At 42.8% G+C, this 26,745-nt stretch overlaps 1 protein-coding gene across 3 annotated transcripts in view; it reads right to left on the bottom strand.

Moving 5' to 3' along the window:
• Positions 1-2,313: 2,313 nt before the first annotated feature.
• SLC5A11 (solute carrier family 5 member 11) overlaps positions 2,314-26,745 on the bottom strand; it is a 51,628-nt gene continuing 27,196 nt past the window's right edge. For all 3 annotated transcript variants that reach the window (XM_029576250.1, XM_029576249.1, XM_029576252.1), the window contains exons 9-16: positions 21,601-21,806; positions 20,775-20,910; positions 20,171-20,278; positions 18,063-18,213; positions 17,029-17,197; positions 16,181-16,396; positions 13,228-13,396; positions 2,314-5,949 (exon numbers count right to left, since the gene is read on the bottom strand). In XM_029576250.1, the coding sequence (XP_029432110.1) occupies positions 5,735-5,949; positions 13,228-13,396; positions 16,181-16,396; positions 17,029-17,197; positions 18,063-18,213; positions 20,171-20,278; positions 20,775-20,910; positions 21,601-21,806 (1,370 nt within the window). In that variant the 3' untranslated portion in view covers positions 2,314-5,734. The remainder of the gene's footprint in view (positions 5,950-13,227; positions 13,397-16,180; positions 16,397-17,028; positions 17,198-18,062; positions 18,214-20,170; positions 20,279-20,774; positions 20,911-21,600; positions 21,807-26,745) is intronic.

Here is a 26,745-nt window from a genome sequence, read left to right on the forward strand (position 1 = left end):
GCGGGAATTGGGGCAGTTTCTGCAGTATCAATTCATATTTGGAGGGGATTTCAATTTGCCCATATGTCCCGAGCTAGATACTAAAACCTATCGTTTTAAAGAGTGTTTAAAGAAGTCAGAAAGAGTCCATTTTCTCACAAAGGAACTCCAACTACTTGATGCATAGAGGTCACTCCATCCTATAGCGTTAGACTTCACCTTTTATTCAAAAGTGCACAGTTCTTACTTGAGAAGTGATTATTTTTTGATTTCTCAAGTCTATTTCCAAAATTTCGATCAGCCATTATTGATATGTTCATGATCTCAGACCAATGCTCTCATATTACTAGAGGTAACTCTCCCAAATAAAAATTCATCTAGCTTTCAATGGAGATTACAACCATCCTTGTTCCATGATAAAGAGTTCTGGGAATATTTGAAGGCAAAATGGAAAGAATATGTCAAATTTAATGATATGGCAATTATTTCTGGGGATAGCTTTTGGAACACAGGGAAGGCAGTGTTACAGGTCAAATTATAGCATACACAGCTCATAAAAATAAGATTAGAGGTAAAGACATTTTAAGATTGTAAATTACTAAATAGACAACCTGTTCAATCTCTGCAGAACAACCTACAGATACAAATTGACTCCGTATTAAAGTCCTTAAATCATTTATTATACCAAAGGGAGGAGCAACATATATTGCAATACAAAAGTCAGAGGTTTTGTCAAGCTAATAAAGCAGGTAAACTGCTAGCAAGAATGGTTAAAAATGTTAAACCCAAACATTACATATCAGCTTTGATGGACCTCTACAGCTTCTACCACAAATATTATGCTAGAGTTGCTGATCATTATACTTGAGTAAACCTGCTAATGAAGAACTTTGTATGAAATTCTTTGAAAATTTAAATCTTTCACAGTCTACTCAGCAGGCACAAGCATTAGCTAAACCGATATCACATTTTGAAATTATGATGGTTATAAAAAAGTTACTCCTAATGAAAGCAGCTGGATTAGACGGTTTAGATGTGGAATTTTATAAAATCCTCCAAGATGATGTTGTAACCCCTCTTAATCATATGTATGAAAGTAGTTTGCAGGGAGGTGGCTTCCAAAAAGATATGAATCATGCACTTATTACAGCCTTTCCAAAGCAAGGTAAAGATCTATTGCAACCTGAATCTCTTTAATCAACGTGGACTTAAAGGTACTGGCCTCGGTTTTGGCCAGTCAACTAAATCAAGTATTGCCCCTGTTAGTTGATAAAGACCAAACTGGTTTTGTTAGAAATAGAAATGGGGGTTATCAACATACGCAAGTTACTTGAAGCATTATGGTCCGAGAAGGTGCAAAACCCTCAAGGCCTGATTATCAGTTTGGAAGCCAGAAAGACTTTTGATAACGTCCAGTGGCCATATATGTTTTGGCTTTTGCATCAATTTGATCTTCCTGACTTTTATTCACTGGATATGGTTAGTGTTTGCTGACCCCAAAGCCAACATTAATGTGAACGGTGAGATTTCCACTTATTTTCAATTAGGTAGGGGCACATGACAAGGATGCCCCTTATCCTCACTGCTATACATGTTGATGGTTGAACCTCTGGTAATAAAAATAAGAGAATCACCCCAAATTGAAGGTTTTCTGGGTTCAAAAGAATACAAAATCTGCTTGTTTGCTAACAACGTGCTCCTGTTCTTAAGATACCCCGTATTATTGCTGGGCCATACACTACATTTAATAGAGCAATTTGGTTTATTTGCTGGTTTAAAAATGAATCTAAGTCAGAAGCAATGCCAATAACAGATAAATTGAAACTTGAATGGAAAAAAATATTTCCTCTTACATGGTCTTTGGGAATTTTCAAATATTTGGGTACCTCGTGATCTCACACAATTATATAAACTGAATATAACCAAAACAATAGACTCCATCAAACAGCAATTATTGGTATAGCAGGACCTCTCCCTATCCTTAATGGGACATTGCACTTTATTGAAAATGTCAATATTACCAAAAACTTTATTTAAATTACAGATACTTCCAATATGGCTGAAACGGTCAGATGTTGACCAATTACGTAAGTTGGTTGTTCACTTTACATGGCGAGGTAAGGGGTGAAATATTCTATTCTCATGAGGTCTAAAAAGTGTGGTGGTTTACAACGCCCTCATTTTTGTTTTTATAATATGGTGTATCAATTATGCTATTGTTGGGAATGGTACTTGCAAAAATTTAAATTCGAGGTTTCAGATTTTATTTCTGACATTTCAGATCTTTATTCTACTATCAATGTGTTTTAAACTAAAGATATACTTCTTTCCAAAAAGTTAAGGTTCCATATTCTAATTAGACTTGTTTTACTGGCATGGCGCTTCTTTTGTAAAGAGTGGAAGATAAATCCCTATGACTTAGACTTCTTTAAACTGGTTGGAAATCCTGATTTCTTACCTGGGCTGGAGAATCCAAGGTATAAATATTGGAAACAACAAAGTTTGGCTTCAGTAGAAATTTTTATTGCACAGAACAAAAAGCATTTTTTTCCTTTGAACGACTGAAACTTCTTATGACATCAGCCATAGACATTTTTTCATCTATTTACAAAGTAGACATATTCCTAAGATACCATCGCAGGCTCCTAACATCTTTAAGACACTGCAACAATCTAATACTACTTTGTTTTTTTGGTTCAACTTATGATTTAGTAAAGAGAATTTACAGATGCGTGAACCTTTCGCCCATTATTGGACTTCATCTCTAGAGAAACAGATAGCAGAAAAAAACTATTTTTTATATTGCATTTACCACTACTATTGGGGCAGAGACTTCAAGAAATGTAGTTTGAGTTGCTTTATAACATTTATGTGGATAGAATAAGAGCATACAAAATGAAGCTTAGTGATACTGAAAAATGTATAAAGTGCCATAGTGAAATGGAACATTGGTACATAATTTTGTTTTTTGCTCGGCTCTTAACTCATTCTGGAGTACAGTGTTAAGTTTTATTGAATCTGTTATTCAATTTTTGTGGAGAGTTTCTATTGCTTGGTTCTTTGTAGTGGGTTCCATAAACATCAAAGAGTCAGGAAAAATGTATTCGTATTATAATTTTGTTAGCCAAGGGTTGTATGCTATTTTTCTGAATAAAGCTAGAAAGTCCCTCTATTCAGATGTAGTGTCAAAAATTGGCTGATTGGATGCAACTTGAAAGATTGGATGCAAAATTTACAAATGGAAGGTACCAGCAGAACATATTAAACAATGGGAACTTTCATATTTATTATTGCCCAAAGAATTACAACAATCTTTGGTGATTAGTGGATACTCTCCAGAGTGGTAAACCTGGTGGTATATGATTCCCGTTCCCAAGCTTTCGGAGAGTGCAATGATTAGAAAAGCTAATTTTGAGTGAGTGTTTTGTATGTGAGTATGGATGATTGTGAATGTTCTGAAAAGGAAAAATTTCCTGCTTATAGGAGTTTATAAACAAGACACGATAAAGTATCTGCCTTGTAAAAATGTTAAAGCAAAGTGTTCGACATTTCTGTTGATTTAATATCTATTGTACTGCTTTCAGGATTACAAATGTGTATGTCTTGTTTCACCTATATGCTTAAATAAACAGTTTAAAAAAATAAGATTAGTGTGAGTGAGGCCCTTAGCATTCGGGCTATGACATCACCAGAGCCATACTGAGCAGAGACTCGGGATCCCATCTCTGGGTAATAAGATTAGTGTGAGTGAGGCCCTTAGCATTCGGGCTATGACATCACCAGAGCCATACTGAGCAGAGACTCGGGATCCCATCTCTGGGTAATAAGATTAGTGTGAGTGAGGCCCTTAGCATTCGGGCTATGACATCACCAGAGCCATACTGAGCAGAGACTCGGGATCCCATCTCTGGGTAATAAGATTAGTGTGAGTGAGGCCCTTAGCATTCAGGCTATGATTGTCATCGGGATCCCATCTCTGGGTAATAAGATTAGTGTCAGTGAGGCTCTTAGCATTTGGGCTATGATGTCACCACCAGAGCCATACTGAGCAGAGACTCGGGATCCCATCTCTGGGTAATAAGATTAGTGTGAGTGAGGCCCTTAGCATTCGGGCTATGACATCACCAGAGCCATACTGAGCAGAGACTCGGGATCCCATCTCTGGGTAATAAGATTAGTGTGAGTGAGGCCCTTAGCATTCAGGCTATGATTGTCATCGGGATCCCATCTCTGGGTAATAAGATTAGTGTCAGTGAGGCTCTTAGCATTTGGGCTATGATGTCACCACCAGAGCCATACTGAGCAGAGACTCGGGATCCCATCTCTGGGTAATAAGATTAGTGTCAGTGAGGTCCTTAGCATTTGGGCTATGATGTCACCAGAGCCATTCTGAATTACTGCTCTGATATTCTTTATAGCGGAAATAAAATTATAGTCCAGAAATTCAGATCTATTAGCAATCTCAAACTTAGATCTGTATCAGGATGCCATGCACTGTGCTTGATCACTAGTTATAAGTATTTAGTTAATCCTGCACTTACTGCCCTGCTTAAAGAAAACGAGGGCCTGAGACAATGATGAGCATCTCATAAAGTGCCAGACCACTGAAAAACTCCCACCAGAAGTATCCAGTGTCCCATCAGGATGCCTGTGCACAGATGTTTCATGACTTCCAGTCCAGTTTATTTTATTGGCTTAAAGAAGCAATACTGGGAAGAGCAGTTTTACATCATTTAGTTGAGTGCTACTCAACCCAGTCCTCAGGACACACCTACCCAGTCAGGTTTTCAGAGTAGCCACAATGAGATAGATTTGCATGCACTGCCTCCATGGCATGCACATTTATCTCATGCATATTCATTAGGATATCCTGAAAACCTGACAGGCTAGGTGTGTCCAGTAGACTGGGTTAAGAAGCACTGATTTAATTAAGGGTTTCTTGAAATACCTTTTTTACCCTTTGGTACTGCTCAGGGGAAGTGGAATGGAAAGCTCAGCAGATGTTTTTATAAGTGTGTTAGATAACAACTGTCTCATTGATAATGCCAGTCACAGAAAGAAGGCACCAGGCAGTATCTGGATGTGTAAAAATGTGAATCAAAGCAGCAAACTGAACAGATATTGTATGAGCTGGGAGCACAGAACAGAAATGACAACTCTTCCGCACAGACCGACTTCCACAGGACAATTCAAGTTACAAGAAACTAAACTAATCATTATTGTAATCTGACAACTCTTTTACAGCGGCTGAGATGAACATTTGAGATAGTGAAGGACTTTGATCAGCAGGCAATCGATTCCTAGCACAGGACACCTACTAGCCGAATGCACTTCATAAACCGCAATAAAAGAACTCATGACTTGCAGCGCTAGGGAATGTGGAGATCTGCGTGTCAAGCAGCGGGTCTGAGCGTACTCAGCATTAACCTCATGATAATAAAGGTTTCTGTTCTTATACCTATGAGTGAGTGAGGACTCTCTGCCAAGCAAACTGTGCTCTAATCCTCCTCTTCAATGTTTACAGCTCCCCTGTTCTTTCTGGGCTGATGAATGCACTCTTGGCAAGATTAACAGACTGACTTCAATCTTGTTACCTTTGCCTTCACCCGCATGAAGCTAGACAATGGGCATTCTGTCCCTGAAACTTTACAGTGGATTTATTGCATTGAAAAGACAAAAATGTAGAAGTCTTGAAGCATTTCTACAGTAAAAGCAATCCCCTTCCCTAGGATTCTGTAAATGGATGCGGTCTTTTCTATGCAAAGTATCCCCAGAGGAAGACCCCAGCGCTGAAACACACAATCAGATTGATATCTAGAACCTGCTTCTGAAAGGAATTCTCCCGGAGCAGGACTTCGACAGGTTCTTGTGGCACGGGGGGCGCATCTTTGTCCGCATCCTGATTAGCCTCCATCCCACAGATCCAGTATACAATTTTCTTCAGCCTGGATGCAGCAGATGTTCTGTTACCTGAAATGCAAAGCAATAATTAGAAGAAAGGCCATGTGTGCATTGAGAAAAGAAATCCTTTGATAGACCCTTCTAAAACAAGTTAGTCCATATTTTGGGGAAAATACTGTGTTTCAAAAATAAGTAATTTTTATATACGAATAAGTAAAAAGAAGAAGCTCCAAACCTGTTACATGACAGATATGTAACTGCAATAAAATACTTATTATTTTTATAGTGCTACTGGCCATATGCAGTGCTGTACAATGGTGGTAAGCATTCAGGCACCATAAGTCCCTGCTTTAAGGAGCTTATAATCAAAGTGGGTGCCTGAGTCAATGGGAGAGAGATTGATTTATCCACCGTTGCAAGGAGTGTTGGCGAGGGAAGTGGGATTTGAACTCTGGCTTCCCAGAGTTGTAGCCCATTGTACTAACCACTAAGTCACGCTTCCACTCCCGGTGTAGGTGACATTCATTTATCAGAAAAGGCCAAAGTGGCCCCAGATGTGTAAAGGAGCTGTACCTCCTACCCAGGTCAAAAGTTAAATTTCCTATGAGTTTGACGCTGAGGGAGGATGGGAAATAGAGAAATTACTTACCTGATAATTTTGTTTTCCTTAGTGTAGACAGATGGACTCAGGACCAATAGGTTATGTGCTCCCCTGCTAGCAGATGAAGACGGAGTAGGTTTCAAAGCTGACGTCACCCTAGATTCACCCCTGTAGTGAGCTCAGCCATTCAGTATTCTCTTCAAAAGCCATTGTGGACATACTATTGAAAAACTTGAATACAATTTAATAACTTGATTAAGAACTTGATTAAAAACTTGATTAAAACTGGTAACCGTAACTGTACTCAACCAAACATAAGCGCTGAAGCCCAGCAATATTACAGATGCCCAGATCTAGGGATAGGGTGATGGCTTACCTGTAAACTCTTTGGGATCGAGATTCAAGTGTGATTCCTTGGCACTGTTCATGGGCAGCCACCTGTCTACACTAAGGAAAACGAAATTATCAGGAAAGCAATTTCTCCATTTCCTAGCTTGTAGCCAGATGGACTCAGGACCAATGGGATGTACAAAAGCTACTCCCAAATGGGGCGGGAGGCTGCCCGTGGTCCGGTTAGAAACACCCTCACAAAAGCTGCATCTTCTCGGGCTTGGACATCCAGGCGATAGAACCTGGAGAAGGTGTGCAAGGAAGACCACGTTGCTGCTCTGCAGATATCGACGGGAGACAGTATTTATCTATTTATTTATTTTAAAAACTCTTTTATACCGTCGTTAAGTTAATTCACCATCACAACGGTTTACAGAAAGGCACAATAAGGAAAAACTATAATTGGTATAGATTACAAAATATACATGTGCCAACAAAGAACGGTAACATTATAATAAAGGACTATGTGTTAATTAAGGCTTATATGTCGGTTGAAAAACTGTCAAGCAGTTCAAATCTAGCGTTAATATGCAATTGGAGATATTAGAGGAAAAAAACTGATTACTTGGTGCGTCCTTATCTTTCAACTCTTTTCCTCCTTCTCTTTGTCTTTATAAAAAGCTTGTTTAGGGAAGTAGCTTAGCTTCCACCTAGGATACTGCTGGGGCCTAGTGGAATGAGCTTCAGTCTGAAAGAGTAAAGGCTTCCCTGCCTCTACATAAGCTTCCGTGATCACTTCCTTGATCCAGCGAGCTATGGTAGCTTGCGAAGCTGCTTCGCCTTGTTTCCTTCCACTGAGAAGAACAAACACACAGTCTGTCTTGCGCACCAGTTCTGTACATTCTAGATACCATACTAACAGCCTACTGATGTTTAAGTGGCATAGGAGGTGGTAGTCTTCCGAGTCCTTGCGTCTATCTAGGGATGATAAGGAAATGGACTGGTTCAGGTGAAACGCCGAGACTACCTTAGGGAAGAAGGAAGGGATGGTGTGAAGCTGCAACGTTCCTGGAATCAACTAGAAGAACAGCTACCGACATGACAGCACCTGTAGTTCAGAGATGCGATGAGCTGAGCATATCGCCATCAAGAATACACTCTTCAGCGTTAACAGGCATAGAGACAGAGCATGCAGCGGCAAAAGGAAGGCCCTGCTAAGAAGCCCAATACTAGATTGAGATTCCATAGAGGGACCAGCCACTTTAAGGGTGAACCAGCCCAAGTGGGCTCCGTTCACCTCGCCTCTGAATCAGGAGAGAGCCATCACCTGGACCTTCAAGGAGTTGAGAGACAGTCTTTTGTTCAGGCCATCCTGTAAGAATTCCAGAATCATGGGGGATCTTGATCAACCGAGGAGAGAGCTCACATTCCTCGCACCAGGCCTCAAATATTCTCCAGATTTGCACATACACTAAGATGTCGAGTACTTTCATGTTTCGTCAGACGAGCCCTCTCAAGGGCCAGACCATAAGACAAAACCGAGTTGGGTCCTCGTGAAGAATCGGAACTTGTTGGAGAAGTCCCTGTGTGGAGGGAGATATAGGGGGTTCTCCACCAGAAGCCTCCACATGTCTGCATACCATGGGCATCTGGGCCAATCCAGGGCCACCAGAGGACTAATCCTCTGTGGCACTCAATCTTGCATAAGTCCTTCTTTGGCCAGGTCTGGACCAGGGTGTCGATCCCTTGGGAGCACTGATCTGTGACTGAAGAATCGGGGAACCTTCGTGTTGTGGCCAGTAGATCGATGAATGGGCAGCCCCAGCAATCTATCAGGAGCTGGAAGGCTCTGGTCAACAACGCCCATTCTCCTGGATCCAGACTCTCCCTGCTGAGAAAGTGTGCTCTGACATTGTTTTTTCCCGCGATGTGGCAGGCCGAAATCCCCTGTAGGTTTAACTCCACCCATTCCGTAAGGGGGTCTATTCCAGAGACACTTGATGGCTTTTGGTTCCTCCCTGGCGGTTGATGTAGGCTACCTTTGTTGCGTTATCCGACATCACGCATACCGCCCGGCCCTGGAGCCTATGGCTGAATTGTAGGCACGCTAATCTGACAGCTCGGGCTTCCAGGTGGTTTATGTTCCAGCATGCCTTTTCCTTGGTCCATCACCCCTGGGTTGTCAGTTCCTGACTGTGAGCTCCCTACCCTTGGAGACTCACGTCTGTCATGAAGACTAGCCAGTTCAGTGGGGACAGGCTTACACCCTCGCTTAGGTGAACTTCCTATAGCCGCCACTGGAGCTGAGAACATACTTCCATCGGTAGGTGGAGGTGAATCGCATAGTCTTGCGACAGTGGGTTCCAACGTGACAGCAGGGAGCATTGGAGTGGCCGCATGTGTGCCCTCACCCATGGCACTACCTCTAGAGTTGATGCCATCAGGCCAAGGACCTGGAGATAGCTCCACACCCTGGGGCATATTGTGAACGTCAACCGGCACACTTGGCCCATCAGCTTCCTTATCCTCAAGGGAGGGAGGAAGACTCTGTCCTGCTTGGTGTTGAACCGGACTCCCAGGTACTTTAAGGACTGGGAGGGCTTGAGGCTGCTCTTGTCCATGTTCACAACCCAGCCAAGTTCCTGAAGCAGGGACATGACCCTGCTGGTCATCTGGAGGCTCTCTTCCAATGATTTTGCCCGGATCAGCCAGTCATATAAGTAAGGGTGAACCAGGATCTCTTCTTTTCTCAGTGCTGCCACCTTCACCACCATAATTTTGGAGAATGTTCTGGGGCGTTTGCCAGGCCGAAGGGCAACGCCCGGAACTGGAAATGGCGGCCCAGTACTGCAAAGTGTAGGAAACGCTGGTGGTCTTGGAGAATTGGAATATGAAAGTAGGCCTTTGAGAGGTCCAGGGAGGTTAAGAACGTTCCCAGTTGTACGGCCATTATGCCTGAGTGAAGAGTTCCATGTGGAAGTGAATTATCCGCAGATGATGATTGACGCTCTTGAGGTCCAGAATGGGGCAAAAGGAAACCTCCTTCTTGGATACGATTAAATAGACGGAATAATGTCCCATATTTTCCTGCGGTGTAGGTACCGGGGTTATAGCCCTCAAACTGAGGAGCCTTATCAACATAGATTCCACTGCCAGTTTCTTGTGCTGGGAGTGGCAAGGAGACATCATGAACATGTCCCAAGGGATGCTGCGAAATTCCAGAGCATATCCTTCTCGTATGATGTCCAGTACCCATTTGTCCGATGTGATCTCGACCCACCACTGATAGAAGAGGGATAGTCGGCCCCTTATCTCCTTGTCCCGTGGATGGGTTGGCCAAACTTCACTGGTGAGTTCAGGTCGAACCTGAGCCCAAACCAGTTCCTCTTTTTGGTTGATGGCTCCGAAAGGACTGAGATCTTCCCAAAAGGACTGAGATGTCTGAAATGGCAAGTTTCTGTAGGGCTGAAAACACTTGGAGCCCCTGGCCCAACCCCTCATAGGCGAGGGGCGCTGCAACCTCTTTTTCTTACCTTCCGGTAGCTGCAGCACTGTTCCAATTCACTTCCAAATAGGAGGGATCCCTTAAAGGGTTTGCCTTAGAGATCGTGTACACTGACCAATTTCACAGCCATAGTTGCCTTCTGGCCACCACCACTGAGGCCATTCCTCTGGCCAAGGTACGCACTAGGTCCGAGCTTGCATCCACTAGGAAGGCTGTGGCGGGTTTGATTGCCTCTCCGGCATGCGCCTCAGAACTATCTGCCTCTCTCTCTCTCTCTCGAGAGAGAGAGAGAGAGAGAGAGAGAGAGAGAAGCAGACACAAGAGAGCCACCAGGGCACAACAGGAAGCAATCTGCAGTGTCATTGCTGTCGTGTCAAAGGCTTAAGGATGGACTCCAGCCGCCTATCGTGCACATCCTTCAAGACCGCTCTTCCCTCTACTGGGATAGTTGTTCCCTTCGAAATGGCACAGACCAGGGCATTCACTTTTGGGAAACGCAGGCATTCTTTGGCCTCCTTTACAGCTGGCTTCCGGGGCATTGAAAGTCAGTTAACTCCTGGATGACTTCCAGCATTGGGAAATAGCAAGAGGCTTTCCGTAGCTTTGGCTCTGACATAGGGTCCGTGCCGGGAACATCCAGAGTCTTCAGGGTCTGGGAAACCAGTGCCAGCAATTCATCTCTGTGGAAAAACCCTAACATGGTCTGGTATGATTCCAAGCGTGGAGGGATTTCCCCGTCCTCCAATGAGCTTGCATCCCCTTTGTCATCCATGGTGTCTGGGTCCCTGTCAGGGATACCCTTGGTGAGGCGAGGCATGTCCCAAGGCATGCTGATAGGGCTGGGAGGACGAGGCCTTCCCAGCTGGGGCTCAGTCCAGGCAGGGGCAGCAGATGACTGCGCCTGGACAAAGGCTTGAAGGTCCTGAAAGAATTCCACCCAAGAAAAGGTTGCCGGGTCCATGCATTGGCCAGGAGGAACTGGGATAGGTGCCGCTGAACTACCCTCTCCCAAGGAGGACGCAGTCCCGGGATTGATCAATTCCAGGGCACTACCGGATAAGGTTATGGCTGACTCGTCCTCTGACTGGAAGGGGCTAGGCTCGGAGAAGTTCTGTGAGTCCAGCCCTCCCTGGGCCTCCTCACAGTGCTGACACAGGAAGGATTCAAGGTCAGACTGTGCAACCCTAATATGGCAGGCAGCACAAAGAGAGTGTCGCTTGTACTTCTTTGCTGCCGGAGCTATAGTTCAGTGCAGCTTGTGCGTTCAGTCGGCTAGTGCTTGAACTCGAGCGCACTCAAATCTGCCCCGACGCAACTGTTCCGGGGTAGGTGTAAAATTTTACGGATTAAAAAGTGCGCCTCTAGCGCACTGGATTTTTTGCGTCGTGTAATAGCTAATAGCTTCATCTACATGGAATTTATATGTGATGAGCGCTATTACCTACACGCGAGTTTGGACGCGCATTTTGGATGCGCTGATTCCCTTATTGCATTGAGGGTTATGGATGCACGTCCAAAATGTGCATCACTTGTTAACCTATGCTCTGGGCTGGGCGCACTTTATTGCATCAGCCCCACGGTGGGGTAAATATTCCAAGGCTTAGTGCTTTATACACAGGTAAAAACAGAGTTAACCCGTTTAAGGTATCCATATCTGGGGAAGTGGATTTCTAGCCATGCACCTTCATAAGGCTAGAGGACAGAAATGAGATAAGCATGCAGGGGGTAACTTGCTGGTATGGCGGTTACTACTCTTAGCTGAAGGCATGGAGATTACTACCCTTAACCAATATGCTTTGATGCTTTCAATGCAACTGCAACATTGCTCCCCGCTTAGGCGGCAGGGGGAAAAGAGGAATTTGATTCAGACAACCAAGGGCCCCGACTTCCATAGTCTGGGATACTGATACGCAGACCTAAGGGAAAAAGCACAGGACTGCTTCTACGGTTAAGTCCTAAAGGAAACGAAGAAAGCATGCATGGGGGTAACTTGCTGGTGTGGCAGTTACTACCCTTAACCAATAAGCCTTGATATTTTTGATGCAACTCCAACATTGCTCTCTCCCTTCAATGGCAGGGGAAAAGAGGAATTGGATTTAGACAGCACCCAATGAGGGCCCTGACTTTTACGGTTTGGGAAACTGATAAGCATGGGGGTAGCCTGCACAGAGCAGCAGTTTCTACCCTTAACAGAAAGGATGGGATTACTACCCTTAACCAATAAGCCTTGATGCTTCTGAAGCAACTGCAACATCGCTCTCTGCTTCGAAGGAGGGAGGTGGGGGTGGAAGGAAAGAGGAATTTGGATTCAGAGACAACCAACATGAGCCATGATTTTTTTACAGTCTAGGATACTGATGCGCAGCAGCAGTGACTGATACATGGGGGTAATCTGCATGGCATGGCAGATAGTAGCATGGGAAGCTTGCTGGGCAGACTGGATGGACCATTGGTTCTTTTCTGCCATCATTTCTATGTTTCTATAAGGTCCAGACATTTTATCAGATAGAAAAATGGCATCCCGGAGGTGCATTTCTAAATCCCTCAGTATGTTGTAGGCCTCCCTCTAATGCACCTAACTTAAACCGTCGTTCTGAAATGCATCCAGGTGCATATCTACCGTCAGCTACCTAACTCCATATTCAAACACAATGTACACCAGTACCTCATGGCTGAAAGCCAACTTCTTGTTTGCAGACTGAAAAGTTAATGTGTAGCTTTGCATTTAGACATCTTATTGAAAAATTCAACCCTGTATGTTTACAACCATGGAAAACTGCTACGAAAAAGGCTACCATGTGAAAGGACTCTTCTCCAGTGGCTTCCCCTCATTTTTAAAGGAAAAAGTCCCAGGACATTTTCTGAATAAGAAGGGAGGATCTCAATGAAATCTAATTTTGCAGGCTCTTACTTATGTCAGTGGAAGCATCCTCAGGAGAGCTCTTCACGTCCACGTTAGCAGATGGGCTCTCTGCTTCTCTTGGGGCTTGGGAGTCCAGAGCAGATGTGGTTGGTTCTATTGCTCTTTCAGGACTCTTGGCGTCTGAATCCCAACGTGTGAACCAGGTAAGACGACTCACCTTCAAGAGATCAGCACAGGAAGTCTTGTTTATTATAAACAGCTAATTTCATACCTTAGCGTTGCCACGAGAGGTGGCTAGAACTACCCAGCTTGACAAACGTTTGAACCAGCCCCCTCCCGTTAAGAATTCCTGAATGTGTAATCCTTTTTATATTGAGAAAAGCCAGATTCAATACCTAAGATGTAAAGATCAAAAGCAGCAAAAGAGAAAAGTCACCACTAGTGAATAAAGAGGGAGTCTAACGATTACAAAACGCTAAATTCTATCTAAACCAAGAGGTGAAAATCAAATAACTGAATCCTAAAGACAGGAGCCCTTAACCTCTATTTTTATTTGGTGCATATAGATGAGTTTATTAAACATTCTTTTAGAAGATTAAAAAATATATATTTTTGAGTGTGAAGACATTTCATACAATCGAATTCTCAAGAAGAAGCGTGATATGGAGAGATCGAGACTTTGGGTATAGGTGACAGGCTTCTGATGTTAACCACAGGATACTCTGGCACCTTTAAGATGTGATGTGTTGAACTAGCATTCCATGTGCAATGTATACAATGAATTACATATAATGTTTTGGGGTTCAGGGGGATTTTCTCTTGCCCTCACTGGATGGCGATTAGCTACTATTGGTAAGTATCATATATTATGGACAAAGTTACAACTAGGAACTAGAGATCAAGATATAATTGAGAGGAGATAACATATGTGATCATGTTGTTATGAAGTAGGTCCTTTTTATAATGCAGGTATCTGTATAGCTCCATTATAGAGCTAATAGCTACCTAGTGAAAATTAGTTTTGATGTTATTTTTTATTAACTAGTGAATGCTTGTGGGAGTATCATTCATATTAATTAGGAATCTAGAGGGACATACACCTATGCACTACACCTGAACAGAGGAGATGTCATGCTCCTGGGCTGTTATTAGAAGAAACCGACATACAACAGGAGGGGGAATGGAAATTAAGTTACAATCACAGCTTGCTTCAGCCCGGCCTGCATTTCCCATTAGGCACACTAGGCCTGTGTCTAGCGTGGAAGAAATCTGGAGGGCAGCAGGCCAGTTGAAGGTTTCCTGCTGTGCTAAATCTCACTCTGCCTGCTTTCTCTTCTTACCCCTCCCCTCCCAGTGTAAAGAACAGGAGGGGAAGGGTGAGGCTGGAAGGGTCAGAGTAAGGAATAACAGTAGCAGTTCAGGCATCCCCCCCCCCCCCCTTCCTCTGACTCCCCCGCTCAAACCCCAGAAATACAACACATTCATGAACCGACACCATTTTAAGTGAAAACCACGGGGGCCTCCTGTCCTTGCCTCTTGTGCTCCCCCAGACTCTCCCAAGACTCCACCCATCCCCCACCTCTCCTGTCCCCCAGTCTCAGCCCTCAAGGGTGGGGTGCTATGGGGAAGGAAACTCAAGGAGAAGAGCTCTAGCAGTTGAGGTGGAGGGGGCACCCTCTGCCCTGTTATCCTTTTGCCTCATGGACTTCCATAAACTGCTCTACTCCCTATTCCAGCCCCTCCCTTCCTGTCCTGTGCTGAAAGGAAGAGGGAGGTGAGGTCACAGCAAAGAGCAAAGAAAAGTCACTACTTCCCTAATCCAGTCCCTGTCTTTCAGGGTCATTAGGGGAGGAGGTGAACCTGGAGCAGAACAAAGGAAGCTGTGGAATATTAAAATATATTTCTCCATCAACAAGCAGGGCTGAGTTAGCCATGACATGTGGGTGACATCATCTGACGATGCCGAACGGACCCTTCTCTCCTAGCGCAAAAAAGTTTTTCTACTGAGCATGTGCAGGAGTTCCCACAGGCACGCTGCCTCGTCAGCCCTTTGGTCCTTTTTCTATCTGAGCTGCCACATGGACATTTATCCTCTCTCTCTTAGCACCCACTTGCCACCCTGAGAATCGACCACCAAGCTAAAGGTAAGCTCATGAGGCAGAGCTTGTGGGAACTCCCATGCATGCTCAGCAGTAAACTTTACTGAGCTAGAGAGATGGATGCATTCGGTGCTGTCGGATGACATCACCCACACGTCGTGGCTCATTCATCCTGCTGTCCACGAAGAGCCCTACTGATAGTAAGCAAACTTGGTATATTTAAAAACAATGTTTAAACGTTAAAGGATTATCTTTAAGAGCCAGAAGCAGATGCTGTCTAGTGCATGGTCCCCTTCATAGCATTCAATTATTTGATCGCTGCTTGGTTCAGAATTCAGTTTCTTTGAATCGTTAATTCCCCCTTTATTGCTTTTTAAACTTGAAAACAGATTACGTCTATCTAAACTATAATTTCTTGTCCCGGAGTTTGGTAACAGGACTGCAAGTTAGAGAGAGAGAAAAATGGGAGAGGCTTAGAGATTATAGACTCACAGTGGCGGCAGCAAAAGCACAAGAAAAACGCTGCCGCTTTTGTACATAGAGAGGTCACGATAACTGACGCCTTTGTGCTCAAGCTCAGCAAGCAATGAGTATGCTCTAATGAGGGAACTATGACAAATTCTGTTAAGATGTGAGTTAAGGTTAAATGGATTATATCAGAGACCCTTAAAGACAGGGATTCCAGGTAGAAAGCCAAATATAGCGGCCAAGTTTGACTATGATTCCTGATGTTGGCCGCTCTTCCATGGCTCATACTTGGGCCTTGGGAATGAGTGCATGAGATCAAAAGCTAGACCAATGTCTACTCTTAACAAGTGTTCTGCTTATTCAGGCTGCCCCCTTTCTATTCCCAGCCCACTCATGCCGTAATGACGGACACCCATCAACATACGATCACTTACCATGTCCTTGGAGGGTGCTTCCGTGAGCAGGCTGACTGTCACCACCACTATGACCGTGAACAGTGTAAGAATCATGGCAAAGTAAAGGTAGTGCACATATTTCACCACCGCTGGGCGGTTGTCCACCTCATCACACCGAGGAGCCACGTAAACAAAGTCCAGCACCATTCGGCAGATACCCACAGCTAATCCAGTGATTAAGCCCCAGAACGCGCCCTGCCAAATCAACAGCAGTTCAGTTTTAGAAAGGCTGTACCTTTGTTAGCACAAAGCAAAAATTGTAAGAAAGTTTCGTAAATTTGTATTTGCGCAGATCTGCCACAGGAGTCCTTAGAACATATTGGTCCTCAGCAAGGTGGACGACGGTGCCGCACAGTGAAATAAACGCAGAGGTCTCACTTTTAACAAATTGGACTACAGTAGTTATGCCCACCCCACCCACCAAAGTTACTTTTGTTCAATAGTACACCGAGGAACCATGTTAATGTTAATGTTACTGTTATTTCTCGTCTATCCTATTTAATTATTTACCCTCCTCCCAGTTTCTAATTCCCTGTTAAAATGTAACTTCCATACTTTACCAGTTTTGATGTAAACCGGCATGATGTCCACAACTAATGCCGGTATATAAAAATGTTTAAATAAATAAAATAAATAGTTGGTTGGCTCCTTCTTATTCATTGACTGGGATCAAAGTCAGTCGTGGTACAGGAAATATTACAATTATTTAATTTTCAGATGGGGGCCAGGCAGTCAAGAAGAAATCCCCCTCTCCTGATGAGGGCACGTGCAGTAAGCAGGAACAGGCTTCATCTCTGACTATCCCATTAGCTAAAGAAAGATTTTACCTGCTCATTTGCTCGCTTCCAGAAGCAGCCGCTGATAAACACCACGGCCACAGGGGGCTGCAGGTAGGAGCTGATGGACTGGATATAAATAAACAGCTGTCCACCCTGGCTGGACTGTACCAGTGGGATCCACAGAATGGACACGACAACCAACACCAACACAAAGACCCTGGAAAGATGAGGGAAGGACACGTTGAAAAGCAACACTTCGACTATCCCAGTGCCTCAGTCACGCCCCGAACCTTCTGCTGCTTTGTACTTCCAGCTGGGATCTGGTACCCTGAAGCTTCATTCACAAGTACCCCCTCCCCCGCCATTTTATATCCACCCGAACCCTCAAGTCTGATCATTGCAGAGACCTTTCCAGATTGGGAGCCATGCACCGGGGCTCCTGCTGGACCCCAGAAGTTATGCACCCTGAATCTGGCCAGCAGGTGTCACCTTTAGCAATGACCATGACTCCCTCCCAGCCCAGGGGCTGTGAGCAGCATTTCTGCTGCATCCTAAACCCAGCCAACCCAGGGAGCAAACGGGAGCCCTGCCACCTATGCCTGAATTCTAATGCTGGCTCTGCCCACTAGCACAGCAGAGAGGCAGGAATGGGCACCCTGGGTGGGAGCACGACATGTTCTAGATTTCTCTCTCTGTGGCTCACTGCATCTAACCACAATCATACTATTGTCATCGCCTTTCAGAAGATGCTATTCACTCTACAGGCAAGCCTGCATTGTCACCCCAGAAGAGGCTGCATGTCTGTTTCTAAAATGCTCTGCTGGTACACAGAGCTGGGATCCTATAATGGTAGGAAGAAAGGAGGAAGTTAGACACGCAGTTAAATTTCTATGGCAAGGCCCCGGTGTTCAGCCCATGCGGGCGAACCAAAAGCTGCAAAACATTTGAAAGAGAAATCCAGAAGCAGCAGCCTGGCCTCAGTGTAGACAAGTCTCTAATGTTCAATGTCTCAATTAGACTAATTCTGCTATATTTTTATATTTTCTAAACAATCCCTGTGGTTACCGGTAAGTTGTTCTCACCTGCCTACAATCATGAGCTCCCACTCAGAGGAGCGAGGACGGAAGAGACGCCACAGGTCAACTGTGAAGATGGTGCTTGCGCTATTAAAAATGGAAGTCAGTGAGGACATAAGAGCGGCAATCATAACTGACATCATAAGCCCTCTTAACCCTAAAAGCAAAGGCAGAGGGAAGTTTGACAAGATTAATGACTCATTGAGGGCTCCCTTCATTGTAATCCTCTGTCACTTGCTAATCAGGTTCTTACTTCCACCATTAAAGTGTTTGAGCTTCCTCACCGCTCTCCTCTCTAGTCTTCTGATCACATAGAGAATGGGACTTTTCAAACCCACTCACACACATAAAACCCCCTTGTATGGGGCTCTGTGAAAATAGTCTGGCGAGTGTGTTATAAAGGTCCAGAGGAACACAATTTCACGCACTTTTTTACGTGCAGATTAAATAGGCATTTCAGGGGTTGAGCTGGGACAGGATCAGGATTTATGTGCATACTTTCACTTGAATATTAAATAAGCATTTCAGGGGGTGGAGCTGGGCAGGATCAGGATTTATGTGCACACTTTCATTTGCATATTAAATAGGTATTCTGAGAGGGTGGAGCTGGATAAGGATTTATGTGCATACTTTCACTTGCATATTAAATAAGCATTTCAGGGGGTGGAGCTGGGACAGGATCAGGATTTATGTGCATACTTTCACTTGCATATTAAATAGGTATTCTGAGGGGGGTGGAGTTGGAGCAGGATCGGGATTCATGTGCATACTTTAATGTGAATATTAAATAGGTGTTCCATAGTGCGAGAGGTGAAATTGAAGTGGGATCAGATTAATGCACATGCTATATATGCATATTAAATAAGCATTCTGAGGGAGGGACAGTGTTGGGTTGAGTTTGAAATTTACAAGTACACTCCACATGCACACCCTTACTTCTGATCTCTGCACACACCTGTGAATTTTCAAAGTGGTTCTATGTCTAAAGTCTGCAGGTAAAAAGTAAGCAGAATTTATCCTATATGGGCTGTTGGAAAAATACCCTCAGTATTTACAACAGTATGCATGCACTAAGATAAGGAGATGAACACAGGTGTAGAGTTGGGGGAGTTCCTTCTTGAACATGGTTAGATGGTTCATTTACAGAGGCATAACAAACAAAACATCAAACCCTATTCTTCTTAGCTTATTGATCTTATTTTAAGATTTATATTTATATTTATTTAATGATGTAATAGTGTTTTAATGTTTTACTGTTTTAGAATAATTTAATGTTACTGACATTTTATGATATTAATTTGTTATTAATTGTATCTTTGACATTATTGTATTTTTTCATCTTAATGTACACCTTTGTGATGGTCTAACGACTGATGTAACGGTATAGAAAACCCAAATAAACTATAAGACATAGGGAACAAATGTAGGAAAATGCTGCTCTCCATCCACCCATTATCTTCAAGATTAATACTCAGCAAACACTGGGGGACCCTCTTCTAAATTCAAGGACCAGGCAGTAATAAACAGATATGAAAACTACTGGGACACTTTTATTCTTGACACCTCATATTCCCAAACAATCAATCCTCATCCAGCATACATAGCAAAGAGGACAAAGATTCCTACCATCCACTGACTTGATCCTAGGGAACTGAGAGTCATCTCAGTAGGATTCCCAGCTTTTGCCAGCATGAGGGGACATCATGACCATAGTTGAACCCAAGTGAACCATGAAACAGCCTAAGCATTCATGCATTTATATCTCTTCTTTGCAGTTGCCAGGAACACATTTTGATAGTCATAGGTCTTCTAGAACTCACACAATTACCATCAACTTCTTCTGAAAGCATTTTGTATTTATATACACAGAAAGTTAGTGTATATAAGAGATAAAGTTATCCTTCAATAGCTTGTTAAACCACTCTCCCCCGTTATGTTCTCCAAGTTCCACATCCTGTTACAATGTAACCCACTTATCTCGTTCCATGAAAACCGATGTGATAACACATGTTGAATGTCGGTATATAAAAGCAAATAAATAAATAAGGTCAACATTATAGGTAGGTTGGAAAGATATCTCCGTCTTCCAGAGCAGTCACACACATTTGGTTTACCTATGGGTAGGAGCTCAATAACCAGCTTTGGGTAAGCGATGTCAGAACATCCCGAGGGATTGCCACAAATACTCTTACAACTCTCAGGATCAGCACAGGCCACCAGATCTACAATGACAAAAAGAGAAAAAGAGCTGCCTTCTCCTTCAGTGCAGTAACATGAATAGAACGTCACAGACACAAACGCCTGCACACGCAGGAGAGCTCCACTCAGAAAAGACAGCAGTCAGCAACAAAACAAATCCAACTTGTCTACCAGCATTTGAAAAAACAAAAGGAATATTTTTGATACATTTTTTCCTACTGAATTTAGTGCTCGTGAAAGGTGCCAGACAGCGAGACCACTGTAAAGAAAGTCCTCCACTTATCAGAGGAGCAGGTGTATAGTGGCAACAACCGTGCAAGCTTCACATACACACATGCACACACGCATGCACTTATGCACACACACACTGCCCCACCACAGAGCAGGTACCGAAATGTGTGGACTGGGAACTGAGCAAGGACCATCCCCTGAACCTTAGAGACCCAAAGGTGAATTATGCGGGATCCCTGTGCATTCCCCTAGATATGCAGAGCGAAGCAGAGAAACATTCAGTATTACCTGGGAAGAGGACTCTGCTGATCATGCCTGGCAAGACCATTATGAACAGAGGCAGGATCTTTAGATACGCAGCCATCAGTGAGGCCCCCTTAGCATGTGAGAGGTTTTTAGCAGACAGAGATCTCTGAACTATTACCTGCAAAGAAGCAATAAGTGCAGACTTCAGGGCAAGTCAAAGGTGCTGGGACAGAGAATACGTGTGTAGAGATGGAGTATCTTATGGTGCTGAGAGCTTGGAAAGATTAAACACAAATCTATATAAATAAAAATGTTAAATAGTTTGTACAAAATCGCTAATCTCAGAAACCACTGCACCAATTGCTTTCAAATTTGGACACAAGAGGTGCTTCTGAGTCTCAGCGAATAAGGTAGATAACTTTTATTCAAAAAAACTTTTCAGGGCCAGCATTGTGTGCAGAATTACCAGAAATTTGAATTTGTATTCCCCATTTGTTGGGGGCCAGTTGGTGCTGGGTGCAACATGGCCTGGGGGGGGGGGGGAGTGGAATGACAGCTGCTACTACTGTGGCAGTGCTTAATGGTTCATAACTGGCACCGAGGGTCACTTCAGGAGGCGCAACTCTCCAACTCTCAGTTCATTAAGGATTCCCTAAGCTACCCTCGCATATCATCTGGGGACGAGGAGTCGAAGAAGTGTAAAAAATAAAGAGAAGAAAAAGTTGTATAAATAATTTTGTCTACACATAGTGTAATCATTGACTATTCAGGCTAGTCAGAGACAGACTGCAGCTTCACTTAGCAAAACCCTGAGCAGCGAGGCAGCTGCAGCACTGTCTGGGTCCTCCGTCTCATACATAGCACATACCTGATCTGTACACCAGTACCAAATAGATGGAATGGTCAGTCCAACCAAGATTCCTGGCCAAGGGAGGTCAGAGGTCACAGGATCTCGGAAAATGTGGAAGGCATCTAATCTGGGTAAACCACAAGTGTTGTTTCCGGTGTGGTTACTGGGAATTGCACTAAAGTACTTCACCTGCAGAGCATCTAAACCACCAACTTCCACAAAACCTAAGGGCATAAACAATAAGCATCATTACAAGCTAATGATAAGGCAAACAGCACTCATTCATAAATCACTGATAACATAAGAAAGCCATTAATGGTTCAGGAAGCAGTCATCACAAACCAGTGATCAAACAGGAACAGTGATCACCTGTTAACTACAATGTAAGAACTGGACTAAACAATTCTCTTTCTGATGTAAGCAGGTCTCTTACATTAATATTGTTAGTGACGTTTCAGTATTCTACAAAAGTTCTCTCTCCCTCCGCTGGTAAGCAGCTCTCTCACATTAATATTGTTAGTGACGTTTCAGTATTCTACAACAGTTCTCTCTCTCTCCCTGGTAAGCAGCTCTCTTACATTAATGTTGTTAGTGACATTACAGTATTCTACAACAGTTCTCTCTCCGCTGGTAAGCAGGTCTCTTACATTAATATTGTTAGTGACGTTTCAGTATTCTACAACAGTTCTCTCTCCACTGGTAAGCAGCTCTCTCACATTAATATTGTTAGTGACGTTACAGTATTCTACAACAGTTCTCTCTCCGCTGGTAAGCAGCTCTCTTACATTAATATTGTTAGTGACGTTACAGTATTCTACAACAGTTCTCTCTCCGCTGGTAAGCAGCTCTCTTACATTAATGTTGTTAGTGACGTTACAGTATTCTACAACAGTTCTCTCTCCGCTGGTAAGCAGCTCTCTCACATTAATATTGTTAGTGACGTTACAGTATTCTACAACAGTTCTCTCTCCGCTGGTAAGCAGGTCTCTTACATTAATATTGTTAGTGACGTTTCAGTATTCTACAACAGTTCTCTCTCTCTCCCTGGTAAGCAGGTCTCTCACATTAATATTGTTAGTGACATTACAGTATTCTACAACAGTTCTCTCTCTCTCCCTGGTAAGCAGCTCCCTTACATTAATATTGTTAGTGACGTTACAGTATTCTACAACAGTTCTCTCTCCGCTGGTAAGCAGCTCTCTTACATTAATATTGTTAGTGACATTACAGTATTCTACAACAGTTCTCTCTCTGCTGGTAAGCAGGTCTCTCACATTAATATTGTTAGTGACATTACAGTATTCTACAACAGTTCTCTCTCTCTCCCTGGTAAGCAGCTCCCTTACATTAATATTGTTAGTGACGTTACAGTATTCTACAACAGTTCTCTCTCCGCTGGTAAGCAGCTCTCTTACATTAATATTGTTAGTGACATTACAGTATTCTACAACAGTTCTCTCTCTGCTGGTAAGCAGGTCTCTTACATTAATATTGTTAGTGTTGTTACAGTATTCTACAACAGTTCTCTCTCTCTCCCTGGTAAGCAGCTCTCTTACATTAATATTGTTAGTGACGTTACAGTATTCTACAACAGTTCTCTCTCCGCTGGTAAGCAGCTCTCTCACATTAATATTGTTAGTGACGTTACAGTATTCTACAACAGTTCTCTCTCCGCTGGTAAGCAGCTCTCTCACATTAATAATGTTAGTGACGTTACAGTATTCTACAACAGTTCTCTCTCCGCTGGTAAGCAGGTCTCTTACATTAATATTGTTAGTGACGTTTCAGTATTCTACAACAGTTCTCTCTCTCTCCCTGGTAAGCAGCTCTCTAACATTAATATTGTTAGTGACATTACAGTATTCTACAACAGTTCTCTCTCTGCTGGTATGCAGGTCTCTTACATTAATATTGTTAGTGACCTTACAGTATTCTACAACAGTTCTCTCTCTCTCCCTGGTAAGCAGCTCCCTTACATTAATATTGTTAGTGACGTTACAGTATTCTACAACAGTTCTCTCTCCGCTGGTAAGCAGCTCTCTTACATTAATATTGTTAGTGACATTACAGTATTCTACAACAGTTCTCTCTCTGCTGGTAAGCAGGTCTCTTACATTAATATTGTTAGTGTTGTTACAGTATTCTACAACAGTTCTCTCTCTCTCCCTGGTAAGCAGCTCTCTTACATTAATATTGTTAGTGACGTTACAGTATTCTACAACAGTTCTCTCTCCGCTGGTAAGCAGCTCTCTTACATTAATATTGTTAGTGACATTACAGTATTCTACAACAGTTCTCTCTCTGCTGGTAAGCAGGTCTCTTACATTAATATTGTTAGTGTTGTTACAGTATTCTACAACAGTTCTCTCTCTCTCCCTGGTAAGCAGCTCTCTTACATTAATATTGTTAGTGACGTTACAGTATTCTACAACAGTTCTCTCTCCGCTGGTAAGCAGCTCTCTTACATTAATATTGTTAGTGACGTTTCAGTATTCTACAACAGTTCTCTCTCTCTCCCTGGTAAGCAGCTCTCTTACATTAATATTGTTAGTGACGTTACAGTATTCTACAACAGTTCTCTCTCCCTCCGCTGGTAAGCAGCTCTCTTACATTAATATTGTTACTGATGTTACAGTATTCTACAACAGTTCTCTCTCTCTCCCTGGTAAGCAGCTCTTTCACATTTATATTGTTAGTGATGTTACAGTATTCTACAAAAGTTCTCTCTCTCTCTGCTGGTAAGCAGCTCTCTCACATTAATATTGTTAGTGACGTTTCAGTATTCTACAACAGTTCTCTCTCTCTCCCTGGTAAGCAGCTCTCTTACATTAATGTTGTTAGTGACATTACAGTATTCTACAACAGTTCTCTCTCCGCTGGTAAGCAGGTCTCTTACATTAATATTGTTAGTGACGTTTCAGTATTCTACAAAAGTTCTCTCTCCCTCCGCTGGTAAGCAGCTCTCTCACATTAATATTGTTAGTGACGTTTCAGTATTCTACAACAGTTCTCTCTCTCTCCCTGGTAAGCAGCTCTCTTACATTAATGTTGTTAGTGACATTACAGTATTCTACAACAGTTCTCTCTCCGCTGGTAAGCAGGTCTCTTACATTAATATTGTTAGTGACGTTTCAGTATTCTACAACAGTTCTCTCTCCACTGGTAAGCAGCTCTCTTACATTAATATTGTTAGTGACGTTACAGTATTCTACAACAGTTCTCTCTCCGCTGGTAAGCAGCTCTCTTACATTAATGTTGTTAGTGACGTTACAGTATTCTACAACAGTTCTCTCTCCGCTGGTAAGCAGCTCTCTCACATTAATATTGTTAGTGACGTTACAGTATTCTACAACAGTTCTCTCTCCGCTGGTAAGCAGGTCTCTTACATTAATATTGTTAGTGACGTTTCAGTATTCTACAACAGTTCTCTCTCTCTCCCTGGTAAGCAGCTCTCTAACATTAATATTGTTAGTGACATTACAGTATTCTACAACAGTTCTCTCTCTGCTGGTAAGCAGGTCTCTCACATTAATATTGTTAGTGACATTACAGTATTCTACAACAGTTCTCTCTCTCTCCCTGGTAAGCAGCTCCCTTACATTAATATTGTTAGTGACGTTACAGTATTCTACAACAGTTCTCTCTCCGCTGGTAAGCAGCTCTCTTACATTAATATTGTTAGTGACATTACAGTATTCTACAACAGTTCTCTCTCTGCTGGTAAGCAGGTCTCTTACATTAATATTGTTAGTGTTGTTACAGTATTCTACAACAGTTCTCTCTCTCTCCCTGGTAAGCAGCTCTCTTACATTAATATTGTTAGTGACGTTACAGTATTCTACAACAGTTCTCTCTCCGCTGGTAAGCAGCTCTCTCACATTAATATTGTTAGTGATGTTACAGTATTCTACAACAGTTCTCTCTCCGCTGGTAAGCAGCTCTCTCACATTAATAATGTTAGTGACGTTACAGTATTCTACAACAGTTCTCTCTCCGCTGGTAAGCAGGTCTCTTACATTAATATTGTTAGTGATGTTTCAGTATTCTACAACAGTTCTCTCTCTCTCCCTGGTAAGCAGCTCTCTAACATTAATATTGTTAGTGACATTACAGTATTCTACAACAGTTCTCTCTCTGCTGGTATGCAGGTCTCTTACATTAATATTGTTAGTGACCTTACAGTATTCTACAACAGTTCTCTCTCTCTCCCTGGTAAGCAGCTCCCTTACATTAATATTGTTAGTGACGTTACAGTATTCTACAACAGTTCTCTCTCCGCTGGTAAGCAGCTCTCTTACATTAATATTGTTAGTGACATTACAGTATTCTACAACAGTTCTCTCTCTGCTGGTAAGCAGGTCTCTTACATTAATATTGTTAGTGTTGTTACAGTATTCTACAACAGTTCTCTCTCTCTCCCTGGTAAGCAGCTCTCTTACATTAATATTGTTAGTGACGTTACAGTATTCTACAACAGTTCTCTCTCCGCTGGTAAGCAGCTCTCTTACATTAATATTGTTAGTGACATTACAGTATTCTACAACAGTTCTCTCTCTGCTGGTAAGCAGGTCTCTTACATTAATATTGTTAGTGTTGTTACAGTATTCTACAACAGTTCTCTCTCTCTCCCTGGTAAGCAGCTCTCTTACATTAATATTGTTAGTGACGTTACAGTATTCTACAACAGTTCTCTCTCCGCTGGTAAGCAGCTCTCTTACATTAATATTGTTAGTGACGTTTCAGTATTCTACAACAGTTCTCTCTCTCTCCCTGGTAAGCAGCTCTCTTACATTAATATTGTTAGTGACGTTACAGTATTCTACAACAGTTCTCTCTCCCTCCGCTGGTAAGCAGCTCTCTTACATTAATATTGTTACTGATGTTACAGTATTCTACAACAGTTCTCTCTCTCTCCCTGGTAAGCAGCTCTTTCACATTTATATTGTTAGTGATGTTACAGTATTCTACAAAAGTTCTCTCTCTCTCTGCTGGTAAGCAGCTCTCTCACATTAATATTGTTAGTGATGTTACAGTATTCTACAACAGTTCTCTCTCTCTCCCTGGTAAGCAGTTCTCTTACATTAATATTGTTAGTGACGTTACAGTATTCTACAACAGTTCTTTCTCTCTCTGCTGGTAAGCAGCTCTCTTACATTAATATTG

The sequence above is a fragment of the Rhinatrema bivittatum genome, chromosome 14 (assembly GCF_901001135.1).
Source record: "Rhinatrema bivittatum chromosome 14, aRhiBiv1.1, whole genome shotgun sequence".
NCBI classification, from domain to species: domain Eukaryota; kingdom Metazoa; phylum Chordata; class Amphibia; order Gymnophiona; family Rhinatrematidae; genus Rhinatrema; species Rhinatrema bivittatum.